The sequence below is a fragment of the Jaculus jaculus genome, chromosome 2 (genome assembly GCF_020740685.1).
Source record: "Jaculus jaculus isolate mJacJac1 chromosome 2, mJacJac1.mat.Y.cur, whole genome shotgun sequence".
Taxonomy (NCBI): Eukaryota; Metazoa; Chordata; class Mammalia; order Rodentia; family Dipodidae; genus Jaculus; species Jaculus jaculus.
The window spans coordinates 115,299,656-115,316,102 of record NC_059103.1 but is presented as its reverse complement, the minus strand read 5'-3'; the positions used below and the strand labels follow the sequence as shown (position 1 = coordinate 115,316,102).

At 42.1% G+C, this 16,447-nt stretch overlaps 3 protein-coding genes across 4 annotated transcripts in view; 1 reads left to right on the top strand and 2 right to left on the bottom strand.

Annotated features, from left to right (window-relative positions):
* The window catches only part of Helq (helicase, POLQ like), a 52,754-nt gene extending 47,517 nt beyond the window's left edge, over positions 1 to 5,237 (bottom strand). The window contains exons 1-2 of one of the 2 annotated variants that reach the window (XM_045143029.1): positions 4,930 to 5,237; positions 1,906 to 2,614 (exon numbers count right to left, since the gene is read on the bottom strand). In XM_045143029.1, the coding sequence (XP_044998964.1) occupies positions 1,906 to 2,614; positions 4,930 to 5,121 (901 nt within the window). In that variant the 5' untranslated portion in view covers positions 5,122 to 5,237. The remainder of the gene's footprint in view (positions 1 to 1,905; positions 2,615 to 4,929) is intronic. The other variant, XM_045143027.1, reaches the window with a different exon arrangement.
* Positions 5,238 to 5,443: 206 nt separating this feature from the next.
* Positions 5,444 to 16,052, top strand: Mrps18c (mitochondrial ribosomal protein S18C). The gene is made up of 6 exons (XM_045143032.1): positions 5,444 to 5,585; positions 9,202 to 9,257; positions 12,548 to 12,631; positions 13,970 to 14,027; positions 15,605 to 15,664; positions 15,783 to 16,052. The coding sequence occupies exons 1-6, from the start codon at positions 5,486 to 5,488 to the stop codon at positions 15,857 to 15,859; spliced, it is 435 nt and encodes a 144-aa protein (XP_044998967.1). The 5' UTR covers positions 5,444 to 5,485; the 3' UTR covers positions 15,860 to 16,052.
* The window catches only part of Abraxas1 (abraxas 1, BRCA1 A complex subunit), a 30,712-nt gene continuing 27,865 nt past the window's right edge, over positions 13,601 to 16,447 (bottom strand). The window contains exon 10 of the mRNA XM_045143031.1: positions 13,601 to 13,646. The gene's annotated coding sequence lies outside the window, so the exon portion shown is untranslated. The remainder of the gene's footprint in view (positions 13,647 to 16,447) is intronic.

Sequence of the window (16,447 nt, the reverse complement as noted above, 5' to 3'; positions counted from 1 at the left end):
AACATGCAAAGAGGCCACACAAAAGAAAAATTATTTAGGGGGCTGGGAAGTTGGCTTAGTTGTTAAGAGCACCTGCTTGCAAAGCCTGTCAGGCCAGGTTCAATTACCAAGACACCTATCTAAACCAGGTGCCAAAAAGTGACTCAAACTCTAGTTTTCATTTGCAGCAGCAAGGGGCCCTGGTGTGCCCTCCCCCCACACACATGCAAATAAGTTAAAAAAATGTAAGTGCCTTAGTAAAGTTCTTATTTAGATGTTACCAGCATGAGTCATTAGTATCTAATCTGGCATGTTCTTGACAAAAAAATCTAAATTGCAAAACAATTGTGCCTTTCTCTTGTTTTATAGATGAGGACTGCTTAATTAGAAGGCCACAATTCATGAGGCTGATAACTTTTAGCAGTTGAGATTTACTATTAAGCACAATGTAGTAAATGTAGTGCTAGTTACATAAGAACGAGGTGAGTCTGCCAGTCATGTCATGGCTGAGGATGGTGGCATATGCCTGTAATTTGAAAGGCAGAGGCAGGAGGATCACAAATTTGAAACTGGCTTGCACTCACAGAGACCCTGACTCAAAATACCAAGGCTCACTGAGGGGGCACATGCCTAGCATGTACAATGTCCTGGGTTCAATCCCTAGCAGCACACAAGAAAAAAAAAAAAAAAAAGTACACCACAAAACAAAGTCCTAGCTGGACATGGTGGTACATGCCTTTAATCCCAGAGTTTAGGAAGCAGAGGTAGAAGGATCACTTGAGTTCAAGGCCAGCCTGGGTTAGAGTGAGACCCTTCCTGGGGCAGGGGGAGGAGGGAAACAAAGTCCTCAGCTAACTGCCCTCAGCAACTTTACTTTGGCAGGAGATGAAGGGTAAACAGAGAACCTGATGACCAGAAGAAAGGGAGAGAGAAGAAAGTTAGCATTAACTTCAAGGGAAAGACTTAAGTTGTTTGTTTTTGTTTGAGGCAGGGTGTCATGTAGCCCAGGCTGGACTTGAACTTGCACGTTAGCCAAGAATGAGCTTGAACACCTGATCCACTTGCTTCCATCTCCCACGTGCTGAGATTACAAGAGTGTACTACCATATCTAGTGTTATATTGTTAACTATTAAATCATGACCTCACAGTTTAGAACTTATTAGACTCTTATAGTCTGATTAGACTGTATTTTTCCTCTAGTTCTACTTCTCTGAGTTGCAAACTTATGTTTTCAAATAGTTCATAAGATCTAAAGGACTTCCAGATATACCGAGGGAGTGATAGTATAGGCTGTCTAAAATGACTCATTTCCAATAGATGCAAGGACCTAGTTATATTACTAGTGGTCTGTTTTTGCACTTAAATTGTAACTGCAGATATCTTTACTTAGTTTTTAATCAATGGCATTACTGATTTCCTTAAGAACCTAAGCATTCAAAGGAATTTCAACACGAAGGTTTAATAAAGCCAAAGCCAGCCAACAACAGCTAAGAAAACTGTGAAACAGACAATAAGAGAAAAAAAAAAAAAAACTTACAGAAGAAACAACCAAGCACTGTGTTAAGGGACAAAAGTTCCAGTAACTGGTGTGGTCAGTAACAGAAAGTATAATCTACTGGGGTCAAGTCTGGTAAAGCACTGGGTTTAAGACACCCTAATCATTACAACTTAGGTGACAACACAGAATCCAGAATCTGAGTATACTGAATTACTTTAGGAAGAGAGACAATAAGGCCAACTGGCTTGAGAAGTATGTCTGTTAGGGAAGAAAAGAGTCCACTAGTGGCAGGATGGAGATAGGTGAAGACAACTGATATTCTAATTATTCAAGATGAGAACTATGACCACAAAAGCATCTGCTTCTACTGATTTGAATTAATATTATGGTAACAATGGCAAATGTCATTTTAGCAAAAAAGCATTACCATATAATTTTTCAATTCCTTTTAACTGAACAAAAAGATCTCGCACTTTGCTGGGCAGTGAATAAAAAGGACCAAGATCATCTGAAGGTGACTCAATTGCTTCCTTAGCAACATTCATTTCTTCAGATAGGAGAGTCTCTTTGAGTTGTTTACTCCTAGACAGCACTGGTGTGTGGGCCTTGGCATTTCCAGTCATAGCGCTCTTTAGATGGTCTTTAACACTTTTCCTCCTCCTTCCATCTGACCCAGTTCCAACCTGAAGAGACAAGTCATCACTTTGCTGGCATTGCTCTATGTGACTATGGGACAATTCTCCAGCCACTGCCTTGTGTGAATATCCCTCACTTTCATCTGCAGTCTGATTACCCAAATCATTTGAAGAGTTCTGCAGCTTTTCAAAGTATAACACTTGGGAGGAGGGCACATCATACAGAAGATCGTCTCCACATCCAGCAGAGCCATCTGCATCACCGCTCAGGGCCGCTGTGTGCTCACTAGCTTTATGCTCAGCAAGGCTGCAGGCGGTAGAGACACTGAGTTTGTCTGCGGCGTGTCCTGAACAAAGATCTTTGCTGGCAGGGTCTGCAGTACATTTCCTCTGTTCTGGAAGTTGCATGTACTTCTGTTCCAGATCATCAACTTGAGCTAAGAGAGAGTTCTCTGTAAAGCTGTCATAGTCACCAAACATATCCTCTTCACTGTCATTCTGCTGGAAAGGAGATAAAATTACTTATGGGAAATTCCATCTTCATTAAGAATAAAAGCTCCACTACTACTGTTGTTTGGTTAAATGAATATATTATGCCCACCAAACTGACTTCTGAATATTTATGTTACTCTCACTTTTGGTTAGAGAAGCTTCTCTTTTCAGATGATGACCACTGGGAAGACTCAAAACTCATCAAAGTGCAAAAAAACAAAACAAAACAAAAAAAAAAAAACTCATCAAAGTGCAGAGAGGAAGTGATCATGTTCGGTGCTAAATAAAACATTTCTACCACACCCTCCCAGGCTCAGGGACCACAGCAGAAGAGGTAGCAGAAAGAATGGAAGAGCCAAAAGAAGAGGAGGAGTGCTTTGCAATATGGTCTTCCAGACACAAAATGGCTGTTGCATTCATGACCTCAGAGTGGCTGGCTCTACCTACACAAGACTGCATAATACGAGGGCAAATAATAATAATGACAACATCAAAATAGAAGAGAGACTAGTTGGAAGGAAATAGTGGAGGTAGAGGGGAGGATAAACAAATGAGAGTGGTGGGATGGATTATGATTGGGGTACTTTGTGTACACGCATAATGACTATTAATAAAATTAAAAGATACACACAAATAAAAAATCTTATAAAGAAGCCAGGCATGATGGCACACACTATCAATCCCAGCACTTGGAGGCAGAGGTAGGAAGATCACTGTGGGTTCAAGGCCACCCTGAGACTACACAGTGAATTCCAGGCCAGCCTGAGCTAGAGCAAGGGCCTACCTCGAAAAACAAAACAAACAAACAAAAAGGATAAAAGCTTCAAACAAGAGCAGTACCAACTATTTATTATATGCAAGATATTCTATGACTAGATATTTGTAGTAGACAGTTTCCTGTTGCTGGGATGAACATCCAAACGAGGCAGTTTAGGGGAGGAAGGGAATTATTTCACCTTACAGATCCAAGAGGGAGTTCCATCAATGGTGGAAGAAGCTGCTAACTTACACAGATCCAAACAGAAAAATTGCAGCAAACAAAAACCCAGCACTGCACGCCTTTAATCCCAGCAGAGGCAGGAGGATCACCATGAGTTCAAGGCCACCCTGAGACTATATAGTGAATTCCAGGTCAGCCTAGGGTGAAACCTTACCTTGCAAAACCAAAAAGCAAAACAAACCAACAACAAAAAACAAAACAAACAAACAAACCCAACACCAGCACACACACAAAGCAGCCAGAGCACAGACTTTCTCTCTCACACCTTTGGTCTGGAATTCAGATCCACCCCCAGTGACACCTTAGGCCTGGACTACAGGATCCCCCCACCAGTGACACCTCCTCCAGCTGGGCGACTGGAGATCCAAGTTACAAGTTTAATTTTAATATCTGAGTCAATGGGGGATATATACTGAAACTAACACAATATTATGATCAGGTTAATGAAATAAAAGCCCAGAGAGGCCTAACCTGTTCCTGGGGAATTATGTTGATAATAATAATGGGATTCTTATTTTTTGGTGAGTCCAGCTGCAGGCTCTAACATTAAGTTTAAACACCAGCATCTGGGATTTTTCTTTCTTTCTTTTCTTTTCTTTTTTTTGGTTTTTCGAGGTAGGGTATCGCTTTCTAGCATAGGCTGACCCGGAATTCTCTATATGGTCTCAGGGTGGCGTTGCACTTACAGTGATCTACCTGTGCCTCCCGAATGCTGGGATTACAGGCGCGCGCCACCACCCCTGGCTGGGATTCTGATTCTTAAATAGCAAGAATGGTGGACCTCTACAGCAATGTAAGAACACTAGAGGCTTCTGGCAACTGCCATCAGCCCCTCCCAAGCTCTAACATGACCCATAAAAAATCATAGCTGAACCACGACCCCACTGCAAAGAGATTCTGTCCTGCATTTGAAATTCAGACAGAATGTGAGTAATGCCATGTAAACTGGAGGTGACAATATAATGAAGCTACTTGGGGTGACAACTTCATTTCTCAACTTCCGGGGACCTGATCACTGCTAAAAATTTAGATCGTACAGCTACTGTAACAAAGTAATCAGCACGTAACGAGTCTTTGATAAACATTAAGGTAGAAGCAGCATTAATCTCGGGCTGTATGTACAATGTTTCTGCCTGGGGTCTGCAGTTTACGTCAACTACAAGTGGGGATAACATGCCAAGACCTCCTAAGCGCAGCAGATTCAAAGCGGCAACGAGGTTAGGAAGCAAACGGAGGCTATCATCCGTTTGCTTGGAGCGGTCCTGAGCTGTGCCCCGCCTCCTTCGGTAGGGCCCTGGGCGGGCGCGGCTCCCCGAGACGTGGCCCGGGCAGGGCAGTACCTCGACGGGCCGCGCGCTGTCAGTTTCCGCCGCCGGCCCTCGGCCACCGCGTCCACCTCGTCCTCGTCCAGCTGGGGCTCGGCCGAGGCGGGAGAGGCAAAAAGGCTCTCTAGGCTAGGCCGGGTCCTTTTGCGGACCGACACCCGCCGGCGGATGCAGGAACCACCCTCATCCATGGCTAGGCTCCGGCGTCATGCCATGACCCGGCCGGCAAGCTCAAGGAGAAGCGGCGTGGAGAAAAAGCGCTGGCCTCTAAGTCCTCCCCGTGGACAGAACCAAGTTCTTAGACTGCGATCCCGAACCGGAAGCTGATGCACAAGCGTAGGTCCTCTGCCGCGCCAAGTTCGAATGCGGGTCACGTGGCTTCCGGCCCGGCGAGGACAGAGCCCTTAGTGCTGCGCAGGCGCATGACTATAGTCCGCTTACTTTTTCAGCTCCGGAACCTTTGAATGGAAGGCCCGGGCCCGCAGGGGAAGCGTACCGGAAGGGACCTGTTAGGGCGCTTACGAAAAAGGAACGGAAGGCTAATCGCGACGAACCATGGCAGCACTGGCTGCTGCTTGCGGTGGTCCGGGAAGGAAGAAGTTGACCGCTTGGGTCACGGTTGCTGCCTTCCGCACGCAGGACAGAGATCACGCGGGTAAAGCTTTCATGATAGCATAGCAGACCCTGCCTTCATTCTAAGTCCCTGTGAGCAAAACGGAGATTTCTAGACGATTAAGATGAGTAGAAATCTGTAATCCCCATGACTAGTTCTAGAGCGGAAGAGGACTTGAGCTCCCGTCAGTTCTGTTCAGTGTGAAGTTTTACTTCTCTGCTTTTCTATCAGCAGCTGGTCTGTCACTTGCTTCCCTTTGGTCTGGCACTGCTTTTCTGTTACTTCTCCTGTTATGTGCATTAAAATATGGTAACGGGGCTGAAGAGAGAGCTCATCTGGTGAAGTGTTGGCCTTCAAGCATGATGACCTAAGTGCAAAACCCAGTACACATATAAAAAGAAAGAAAGGGCTAGGGAGATGGCTCAGTGGTTAAAGGCACTTGCTTACAAAGCCTGCTAGTCCAGGTCAGATTTACAAAGTGGCACATGCATTTGGAGTTCCTTGCAGGTAAAAGGCCAAGATGCACCCATATTCTCTTAAATAACTATTTTTAAAAGAATCATGTTTTTATTTCTTTTCAAGCAGAGAGAAAGAGAGAATGGGAGCGCCAGGACCTCCAGCCACTGCAAACTCCAGATGCATGTGCCACTTTGTGCATCTGGTTTTATGTGGGTACTGGAGAATTGAACCTAGGTCGTGACAGCTTTGCAAGCAAGCACCTTAACTGCTGAGCGATCTCTTCAGATCCCCCCCCCCATTTTTGTTTTGTATTTTGAGGTAGGGTTACACTCTAGTCCAGGCTGACCTGTAATTCACTCTGTATTCTCAGGGTGGCCCCAAACTCACAGCGATCCTCCTATCTCTGCCTCCTGAGTGCTGGGATTAAAGGCATGCGCCACCACCTTCCAAATATATTTTTTTTCTTTTCACAATTTTTATTAACATTTTCCATGATCATAAAAAATATCCCATGGTATCCTCCCTCCCCCCCCCCACACTTTCCCCTTTGAAATTCCATTCACCATCATATTACCTCCCCATATCAATCATTGTACTTACATATGTACAATATCAACCTATTAAGTGTCCTCCTCCCTTCCTTTCTCTTCCCTTTATGTCTCCTTTTTAACTTACTGGCCTCTGCTACTAAGTATTTTCCTTCTCACACAGAAGCCCAATTATCTGTAGCTAGGATCCACATATGAGAGAGAACATGTGGTGCTTGGCTTTCTAGGCCTGGGTTACCTCACTTAGTATAATCCTTTCCAGGTCCATCCATTTTTCTGCAAATTTCATAACCTCATTTTTCTTTGCCGCTGAGTAGAACTCCATTGTATAAATGTGCCACATCTTCATTATCCACTCATCAATTGAGGGACATCTAGGTTGGTTCCATTTCCCAGCTATTATAAATTGAGCAGCAATAAACATGGTTGAGCACCTAAGGAAATGAGATGAGTCCTTTGGATATATGCCTAGGAGTGCTATAGCTGGGTCATATGGTAGATCAACCTTTAGCTGTTTTAGGAACCTCCACACTGATTTCCACAATGGCTGGACCAGATTGCATTCCCACCAGCAGTGTAGAAGGGTTCCTCTTTTTCCACATCCCTGCCAACATTTATGATCATTTGTTTTCATGATGGTAGCCAATCTGACAGGTGTGAGATGGAATCTCAATGTAGTTTTAATCTGCATTTCCCTGATGGCTAGTGACGTAGAACATTTTTTTAGATGCTTATATGCCATTCGTATTTCTTCCTTTGAGAATGCTCTATTTAGCTCCATAGACCATTTTCTCATTGGCTTGTTTGATTCCTTATTATTTAACTTTTTGAGTTCTTTGTATATCCTAGATATTAATCCTCTATCAGATAGATAGCTGGTGAAGATTTTTTCCCATTCTGTGGGTTGCCTCTTTGCTTTTTTCACTGTGTCCTTTGCAGTGCAAAATCTTTGTAATTTCATGAGGTCCCAGTGATTAATCTGTGGTTTTATTGCCTGAGCAATTGGGGTGATATTCAGAAAGTCTTTGCCAAGACCAATATGTTGAAGGGTTTCCCCTACTTTTTCCTCTAGCAGTTTCAGAGTTTCAGGTCTGACATTAAGGTCTTTAATCCATTTGGACTTAATTCTTGTGCATGGAGAGAGAGAAGAATCTATTTTCATCCGTCTGCAGATATATATCGTTTTCCCAACACCATTTGCTGAAGAGGCTGTCTTTTCTCCAATGAGTATTTTTGGCATTTTTATCGAATATCAGGTGGCTATAGCTACCTGAACTTACATCTGGGACCTCTGTTCTGTTCCACTGATCTACATGTCTGTTTTTGTGCCAGTACCATGCTGTTTTTGTTACTATGGCTCTGTAGTATAGGTTAAAATCAGGTATGGTGATTCCACCAGCCTCTTTTTTGTTGTTCACTATTATTTTAGATATTCGAAGTTTTTTGTGATTCCAAATGAATTTTTGGATTGTTTTTTCTATTTCCATGAAGAAGGCCTTTGGAATTTTGATAGGGATTGCATTAAATGTGTAGATTGCTTTAGGTAAGATTGCCATTTTCACAATATGGATTCTTCCAATCCAGGAACAAGGGATGTTTCTTCACTTTCTAGTGTCTTCTGCAATTTCTTGCTTGAGTGTTTTAAAGTTCTCATTGTATAGATTCTTTACTTCCTTGATTAGGTTTATTACAAGGTACTTTATTTTTTTTGTATGCAGTTGTGAATGGGAGTGATTCTCTGATTTCATCCTCTGTGTTTGTTGTTAGCATATATGAAGTCTACTGATTTTGTGTATTTTGCATCCTGCTACCTGGCTGTAGGTTTTGATCAGCTCTGACAGTTTGCTAGTAGTCTTTAGGGTCCTTTATGTATAGAATCATGTCATCTGCAAATAATGATAACTTGATCTCTTCCTTTCCAATTTGTATCCCTTTTATTTGTGTCTCTTGCCTTATTGCTATGGCTAAGACTTCCAAAACTATATTAAATAAAAATGGGGACAGTGGATCTCTTCAGCCCCCCACTTTTGTTTTTTTTGAAGTAGGGTTTCACTAGTCCAGGCTGACCTGTAATTCACTCTGTATTCTCAGGGTTGCCCCGAACTTACAGCGATCCTCATACCTCTGCCTCCCGAGTGCTAGGATTAAAGGCATTCGCCACCATGCCCGCCATCTAAATATTTTTAAAAAAATAAATAGGGCTGGGGAAATGGCTCAATGGTTAAAGGCGCTTGCTTGCAAATCCTGTGCTAGGTTTGAGTCCCAGTATACACATAAAGCTAGATGCACAAAGTGGTCTATGTTCCTGAAGTTCATTTGCAGTGTCAGGAAGCTCTGATGAGCCTATACACATGAGCACACAAATAAAATGTAACAATAAATAATAAAGAAGTGACATGATAACCAAGGAAAGCAACATTTACTTGCTAGGGGAAGAGCACAAATGAGGGGCTTCATGGAAATAAAAGCTCTTTCCCCCAAACTTTGGAAGTCATTCATTTTAAGTTTTATTGAGTCCTAAATCTAAAAAAGATGTTGCCAGTCATTGAGTATAAATATAAACCTTTATTTCTGTCATACATGTATTTGTTATCATTCGGTATTCAGCTAATGAAAAGCATTGGTTTATTGCTGTTTCTGTTTAATTACAGTACTGTTGAGAAGAGGTTGTTCACAATATAAACCTGTAACCAGCAATGAGGATATGGTAAGATTTTATTTTTATTTTAAAATTTTTATTTATTTATTTATTTATTTGAGAGTGACAGACACAGAGAGAAAGACAGATAGAGGGAGAGAGAGAGAATGGGCGCGCCAGTGCTTCCAGCCTCTGCAAACGAACTCCAGACGCGTGCGCCCCCTTGTGCATCTGGCTAACGTGGGACCTGGGGAAACGAGCCTCGAACCAGGGTCCTTAGGCTTCACAGGCAAGCGCTTAACCGCTAAGCCATCTCTCCAGCCCAAGATTTTATTTTTCAGTAAAGCACTTCAAAATATAACCAAATTCTTATATTCTAGTTAGAGTTCAACTATAGTGCAAAATAATGGTTAACTTTAAGTTTGGAATTACAACTTACTGTCATTACTAAGGGAATTTTGAAAAGAATTCCTAGACTCCTGGCAAGAAACATAGCTTCTGTTAGTACCATATTTTCATCCTAGATATGAAATATTAGGACACTGAATTTAAGAATTACAAAAGGTGGCCTGATAGAAAAATTATAGCTAATGGAACTTAGGGACTGACCTATCTGTCTCATTGATCAGTTTTGGTCATCACTTTTGAGAAATAAAAGATTCAAATTAAAGTTTTTAGCAGGACATTTAATCAGCTTCTAAACTGTAGTTGTACTTTTTTTTTTTTTGGTTTTCCGAGGTAGGGTCTCACTCTGGTCCAGGCTGACCTGGAATTAACTCTGTAGTCTCAGGGTGGCCTTGAACTCATGGCGATCCTCCTACGTCTGCCTCCCGAGTGCTGGGATTAAAGGCGTGCGCCACCACGCCCGGCTTCTGTAGTTGGACTTTTATAAGTTTAAAGTATGAACATACTCTTGGAGAACAGATACTATAAGCAGATATTTGACACCTAATCACACCATACGAAGCACCTACCCTTGTGTTGTCATTATTTGTCATAGTCATATAGGTTAACGCAATATAAAAGTTAAGGAGGGCCGGAAAGATGGCTCAGCAGTTAAGGCACTTGCCTGCAAAGCCTAATAGCCAGATTTGATTCCCCAGTACCCATGTAAAGCCAGATGCACAAAGGGGTGCATGTGTCTAGAGTTCATTTGCAGTGGCTAGAGGCTTTGGTGCACCCATTCTGTTTGCATGTTTCTTCTCTCTCTGCTTGCAAGTAAAATGTTTCCTTAAAAGAAGAAAGCTTAGTGTGCCACCGTGCCCTTAATCCCAGCACTCAGGAGGCAGAGGTAGGAGGATCACTGAGTTTGAGGCCAGCATGAGACTACCTAGTGAATTGCAGGACAGCCTGGGCTAGAGTGAGACCCTGCCTCAAAAAGGGGGAGGGGTGCTAGAGAGATGGTTTAGCAGTTAAGGCACTTGCCTGCAAAGCCAAATGCATAGGTTCTGGGGAACTAAACTTGGGCTCTCATGCAAGCATTTATGAACTGAGCCCTCCCTCTAGCCCTGCAAACTAATTCTAAATTCAGAAGCTGTAGCCAAATGTGATGTTGCACACCTTTAATTTCAGCACTCTGGAGGCAGAGGCAGGAGGATGAGACCAGCTTGCACTTCATGCTCAGTTCCAGACAAGCTAGGACCACATAGCAAAATCCTGTTTCAGAAACAAAAACAGGGCTGGAGAGATGGCTTAGCAGTTAAGCGCTTGCCTGTGAAGCCTAAGGACTCCGGTTCGAGACTCGGTTCCCCAGGTCCCATGTTAGCCAGATGCACAAGGGGGCGCACGCGTCTTGAGTTAGTTTGCAGAGGCTGGAAGCCCTGGCGCGCCCATTCTCTCTCTTCCTCTATCTGTCTTTCTCTCTGTGTCTGTCGCTCTCAAATAAATAAATAAAAAATTTTAAAAAGCGGGGGGGACAGCTGGGTGTCGTGGTGCACGCCTTTAATCCCAGTACTCAGGAGGCAGAGGTAGGAGGATGAGTTTGAGGCCACCTGGAGACTACAGAGTGAACTGCAGGTCACCCTTGGCTAGAGTGAGACTCTTATCTCAAAAAACCAAAACTAACCAACCAAACAACAAAAAAAACCATGGCTGGAGAGATGGCTTAGTAGTTAAGGCACTTGTCTGCAAATCCAAAAGACTGGGGTTCAATTCCCTCGTACCTACATAAGCTAGATTCACAAGGTGGCACATGTGTCTGGAGTTTTTGTCTGCAGGGGCTGGAAGCCCTGGCACTCTCAATCTCTCACGCCCCCCCCACCTCTTTCTCTTCAAATAATAAAGTAAAAATTTAAAAATACATGCACAGAGCATGAAAATAGAAAGAGTTCTGAGAAGGAAGAGATCTAAAGGAAGTGGGACATCAGGAGCATAATGGAATATAAACTATATAATATATCACAAGAAAACATTCTTGTATGCTAACAAAAAAATTAGTAAACATTTTAAAACAACCCTCTGTACTGGAGACAACCAGTGTTGCAGTAGGAGACAGGCAGTGTATCAAACATCAGAGACAGAAGAACCAAAAGGGCCCATACAGACTTACATAGTGAAGTTTGAAATTTGGTGATTAAAATATCTGGTAGAGAAATATGGGGATGGATAAACTATTTAACAGTTAAACTAACTATTGCACTATAAATTTTTCTTAAAACTCATGCCTTTAATCCAGCACTTGGGAGGCCGAGGTAGGAGGATCGCCTTGAGTTTGAGGGCAGCCTGAGACTACATAGTGAATTTCAGGTCAGCCTGGGCTAGAGTGAGATCCTGTCTCAAAAAAATGCTGAGTGTGGTGGTGCATGCCTTTAATCCCAGCACTTGGGAGGCCGAGGTAGGAGGATCACTTAGTTTGAGGCCATCCTGAGACTCCATAGTGAATTCCAGGTCAGCCTGGGCTAGAGTGAGACACTACCTCAAAAAACAAGAAGAAAACTAAATCGAATTTTAAATAAATTAAGATGGTTTAGTCATCTAATCTGTGCAAAGAATCAGTTTATCACTCTTGAACTGTTTCTCATGAGTCCTTTTCTGCAGAGATTATACTGTTTTCCAGAATCCTCCATGAGTTAATTCCTTGTTAGCCAAATAGACACAAAAGCTCTTGTACAAAATATGTATGTACACAGTAAAAAAAATAGGTATTATGCACTTTACATGGATGTGAATATAACCTTACACTGTAATGTTTTAAAACTGAATATTAAGAGCTGGGTGTGGTGGCCCATGCCTTTAATCCCAGCATTTGGGAGGCTGAGGTGGGAAGATTACTGTGGGTGGCGGGGGGGGGGGGGGGGGTACAGGGGACAAACAAACCTGAAAAATAATATTTGTATCATGACTCTGTTCTTTTACCCTAGCCTATACCAATGGAAAATCCTTATAAGGAGCCTCTGAAGAGATGTATCTTGTGTAAGAAACGTGTAGACTATAAGAATGTACAGGTGAGGACTGGTTTTATTTGTTTGGTACTTGATTTAAGGATTTTGCTTTTAAGTAGAAGCAACTGGTTTAACTTAATAATTTAAAATCTGGTCATAGTTTTATATTAAGTTATTTAAGAGCCCCTTGACTTACTTGTACTTACTATTATTTTAGTTCAGTCCTTTTCCTTTTGCTATTTCAAAAGTAAACAGTAACTCAACATGGCAGTGTTTCTCAGCTGCTATACATGAATACTTTGGGGAATGCTCCTCTGATGGAGTGATCTTTGTAGCTCACCATCCATCATTGCTTACAATACTATCTCTCGTTAAGCTTTCAGAAAATTTGATGTGGCAAACTTGGGGAGTAACTGATACTGGTGTAAAGTCTGATCATGTATTATTGTGGCTATGTGATAGCTCTAATTTGTTAAAAGCAGCACTACTTCAAATACCTATGAAAAAGTCAACTTTTTTTTTTCAAGGTAGGGTCTTACTCTAGCCCAGACTGACCTGGAATTCACTATGTAGTCTCAGGGTGGCCTTGAACTCATGGTGAGCTTCCTACTTCAGCCTCTGGAGTGCTGAGGTTAAAGATGTGCACCACCAAACCTGGCTTTACTTTTTTTTTTTCTTCAAATTTTTATTAATAATTTCCATGATTATAAAAAATATCCCATGGAAATACCCCCCCCCACTTTCCCCTTTGAAACTCCATTCTCCATCATATCTCCTCCCCATCTCAATCAGTCTCCCTTTTATTTTGATGTCATGATCTTTTCCTCCTATTATGATGGTCTTGTGTAGGTAGTGTCGGGCACTGTGAGGTCATGGATATCCAGGCCATTTTGTGTATGGAGGGAGTATGTTATAAGGAGTCCTACCCTTCCTTTTGCCCTTACATTCTTTCTGCCACCTCTTCCGTATTAGACCCTGGGCCTTGGAAGGTGTGATAGAGATACTGCAGTACTGAGCACTCCAGTCACTTCTTTCCAGCACCATGATACCTTCTGAGTCGTCCCAAGGTCACTGCCATCTGAAAAGAGAAGGTTCTCTATCAAAAGTGAGAGTAGCACTAATACAAGGGTATGAACATTAATAGAAGTGCTTACTGGGCAGTTTGATGAGCCTAGTATATACATTTAGCCAGACAGCAGCAGACATTACACCCCTAGGGCTCAATGGCTTACTTTTTTGATACTAGATAGATGATAACTTTTGTTGCTACTTAGTTTAAAAGCTGGCTTTTTAACAGAATGAGATATAAGGTTGTTTTTTTTAAAAAAATTATATAATTAGGGTTGAATAATAAGTATACTAACATAATATTTTTTCCCTCCAAATGCAATTCAAAAACAGCTTTTGTCCCAGTTTATTTCTCCATTTACTGGATGCATTTATGGAAGGCATATAACAGGTATTCTTCAATCATAGAAATTTAAATATAGATAAGAGTTGCATCAATCTTTGTCTTTCATTTCAGGTTCGGTTCCCCAAAAACCTATGTAAGCCAGATGCACAAGGTAGCACATGTGTCTGGAGTTCATTTGCAGTGACTGGAAGTCTGGCGTGCCCATTCTCTCTTTCCCCCTCACTCTGCCTCTTTCCCTCTCTCAAATAAAATATTTAAAAAAAATTGCCTTGAACAAAAAAGTAAAAACAGATGCTGCAGGGACTGGATTTAGGTGCTTAGACAGACTTTTCTTTGGCCCAAAAGATCATTCTGGCCAGGTATGGTAACACATGCCTTTAATCCCAGCACTTGGGAGGCAGAGGTAGTAGGATCTCTGTGAATTTGAGGCCAGCCTGAGATTACAGAGAGAATTCCAGGACAGCCTGGGCTTGAGCCAGACCCTACCTAAAAGAAAAGAAACAAATAAGGTTATTGTGCTATTACTCAGACTTTACTACAGGCTGACAACATAAAGACTTTGTGTTTAAATAACACTGTGTCCTTGATGTTGTGTCATATACTGCAATCATTTCTACACTGTAACTTGGGTATCAGCAATTGATGCTTGAATTTTGGCTAGATCCAAGGTGTCTCATTTGTGTAGCTCTGTTTTAAATAGTGCTACGTGGTAGGGTTTTTTTTTTTTAATTTTATTTGGGGGGGGTGGAGAATGGGCACATCAGGGCCTCCAGTCACTGCATATGAACTCCAGACATATGTGCCACCTTGTGCATCTGGCTTTATGTGGATCCTGGGGAATAGAAATCAGGTCCTTAGACTTTGCAGGCTTTGGTGGTTTTTTGGTTTTGTTTTTTTGGAGGTAGGATCTTACTCTAGCTGACTGTAGGCTGACCTGAAATTCACTATGGAGTCTCAGGATGGCTTCAAACTCTCAGCAATCTCCTACCTCTGCCTCCAAGTGCTGGGATTAAAGGTGTGCACCGCCATGCCCAGCTTCGTGGTTGGGGTTTTAAAAATATTTTTGGTAATTTATTTGAGAGAGAGTGAGTATGGGCACACCAGGGCCACCTGCATGTGCCACCTATGTGCATCTAGCTTTACACGGGTACTGTACTGGGGAATTGAACCCAGGCTGACAGACTTTGCAAGCAAGTGCCTTTTAACTGCTGGGCCATTTTACCAGCCCCATGTGATTTTTGTTGTTGTTGTTGTTTTGGTTTTTTTGGTTTTCGAAGTAGGGTCTCACTCTGGTCCAGGCTGACCTGGAATTAACTCTGTAGTCTCAGAGTGGCCTTGAACTCATGGCAATCCTTCTACCTCTGCCTCCCGAGTGCTGGGATTAAAGGCGTGCGCCACCACACCTGACTGATTTTTGTTGTTCTTGTTTTGTTTGTTTTTTGGTTTTTCCGAGGTAGTGATCCTCCTACTGGGATTAAAGGGATGTGCCACCATGCATGCCTGGCTAGTGTGGCCTTTTACAGAAAAAAATTAAAACGTACCTATCTTTGACTTAGAAAATTGTTGTCAGTCTTGAATATTGGCATATTTCTGATAAAAAAGCATTTCTATTTTTTTAATAGGTCTTTGTGGGAAGAAACAAAAGGAAATAACAAAAGCCATTAAGAGAGCCCAAATAATGGGTAAGTGTGCCTAACAGTTAAGAGAGCTCAAATAGTGAGTGAGTGTGCCTAATAGCTGAATTGAATGAGTTTAAACTGTGCTTATTGTCTTTGTAAAGAACTTTCTTTCTCTCTACAGGGTTCATGCCTGTCACATACAAGGATCCTGCGTACCTCAAAGACCCTAAAGTTTGTAACATCAGATACCGAGAATAAATGTTAGGTTATTGCTAATAAACCTGCAAGTAGCTGTATGTTAGCACTGACTCAAACATTTGGGTAGAAAAGTATTTCAACAAATGAAAAAGGAAGTTTACTCACCACACACTCACTGTTTCAGGACAGATTAACGTGTTAATTCTCATTACATTGTACTATTTTGAATAAAGGAGGTGCTTTGTGGTTGTCAGTTACAGCTCATATACAGACACGAATACTGGAAATTGAACGATTTAGGAAGGGATGCTTGTGCTGGACTACTTTGGGTCAAGATTGTGTTCTTACAGACAGGATGGTTCTAGGGATATTAGTATAGAAGGGAGGATCCTTATATTTGAGTCCCTGCTTGGAAGGCTGGGTATGGTGGCGCACATCTTTAATCCTAACACCTGGGAGGCAGAGGTAGGAAGGAGGACTGCCATGAGTCCAGGCCACTTTGAGACTGCCGAGTGAATTTCAGGTCAGCCTCGGCTAGAGACCCTACCTCAAAAAAAAAAACAAAAATAAAAACAAAACAACAACAGTTTGGTTTTCTGATTAGTAAATGTTAATTGTACCTGGTAAAGAGAGTGGGTCTGCTCTTTG

Excerpts from the sequence above, each read along its gene's own strand:
- Mrps18c (XM_045143032.1), top strand. The coding sequence starts at position 5,486 with ATGGCAGCACTGGCTGCTGCTTGCGGTGGTCCGGGAAGGAAGAAGTTG. Across the intron at positions 9,258-12,547 it reads TAACCAGCAATGAGGATATG|CCTATACCAATGGAAAATCC; the intron begins GTAAGATTTTAT and ends CTTTTACCCTAG. Across the intron at positions 12,632-13,969 it reads TAGACTATAAGAATGTACAG|CTTTTGTCCCAGTTTATTTC; the intron begins GTGAGGACTGGT and ends ATTCAAAAACAG.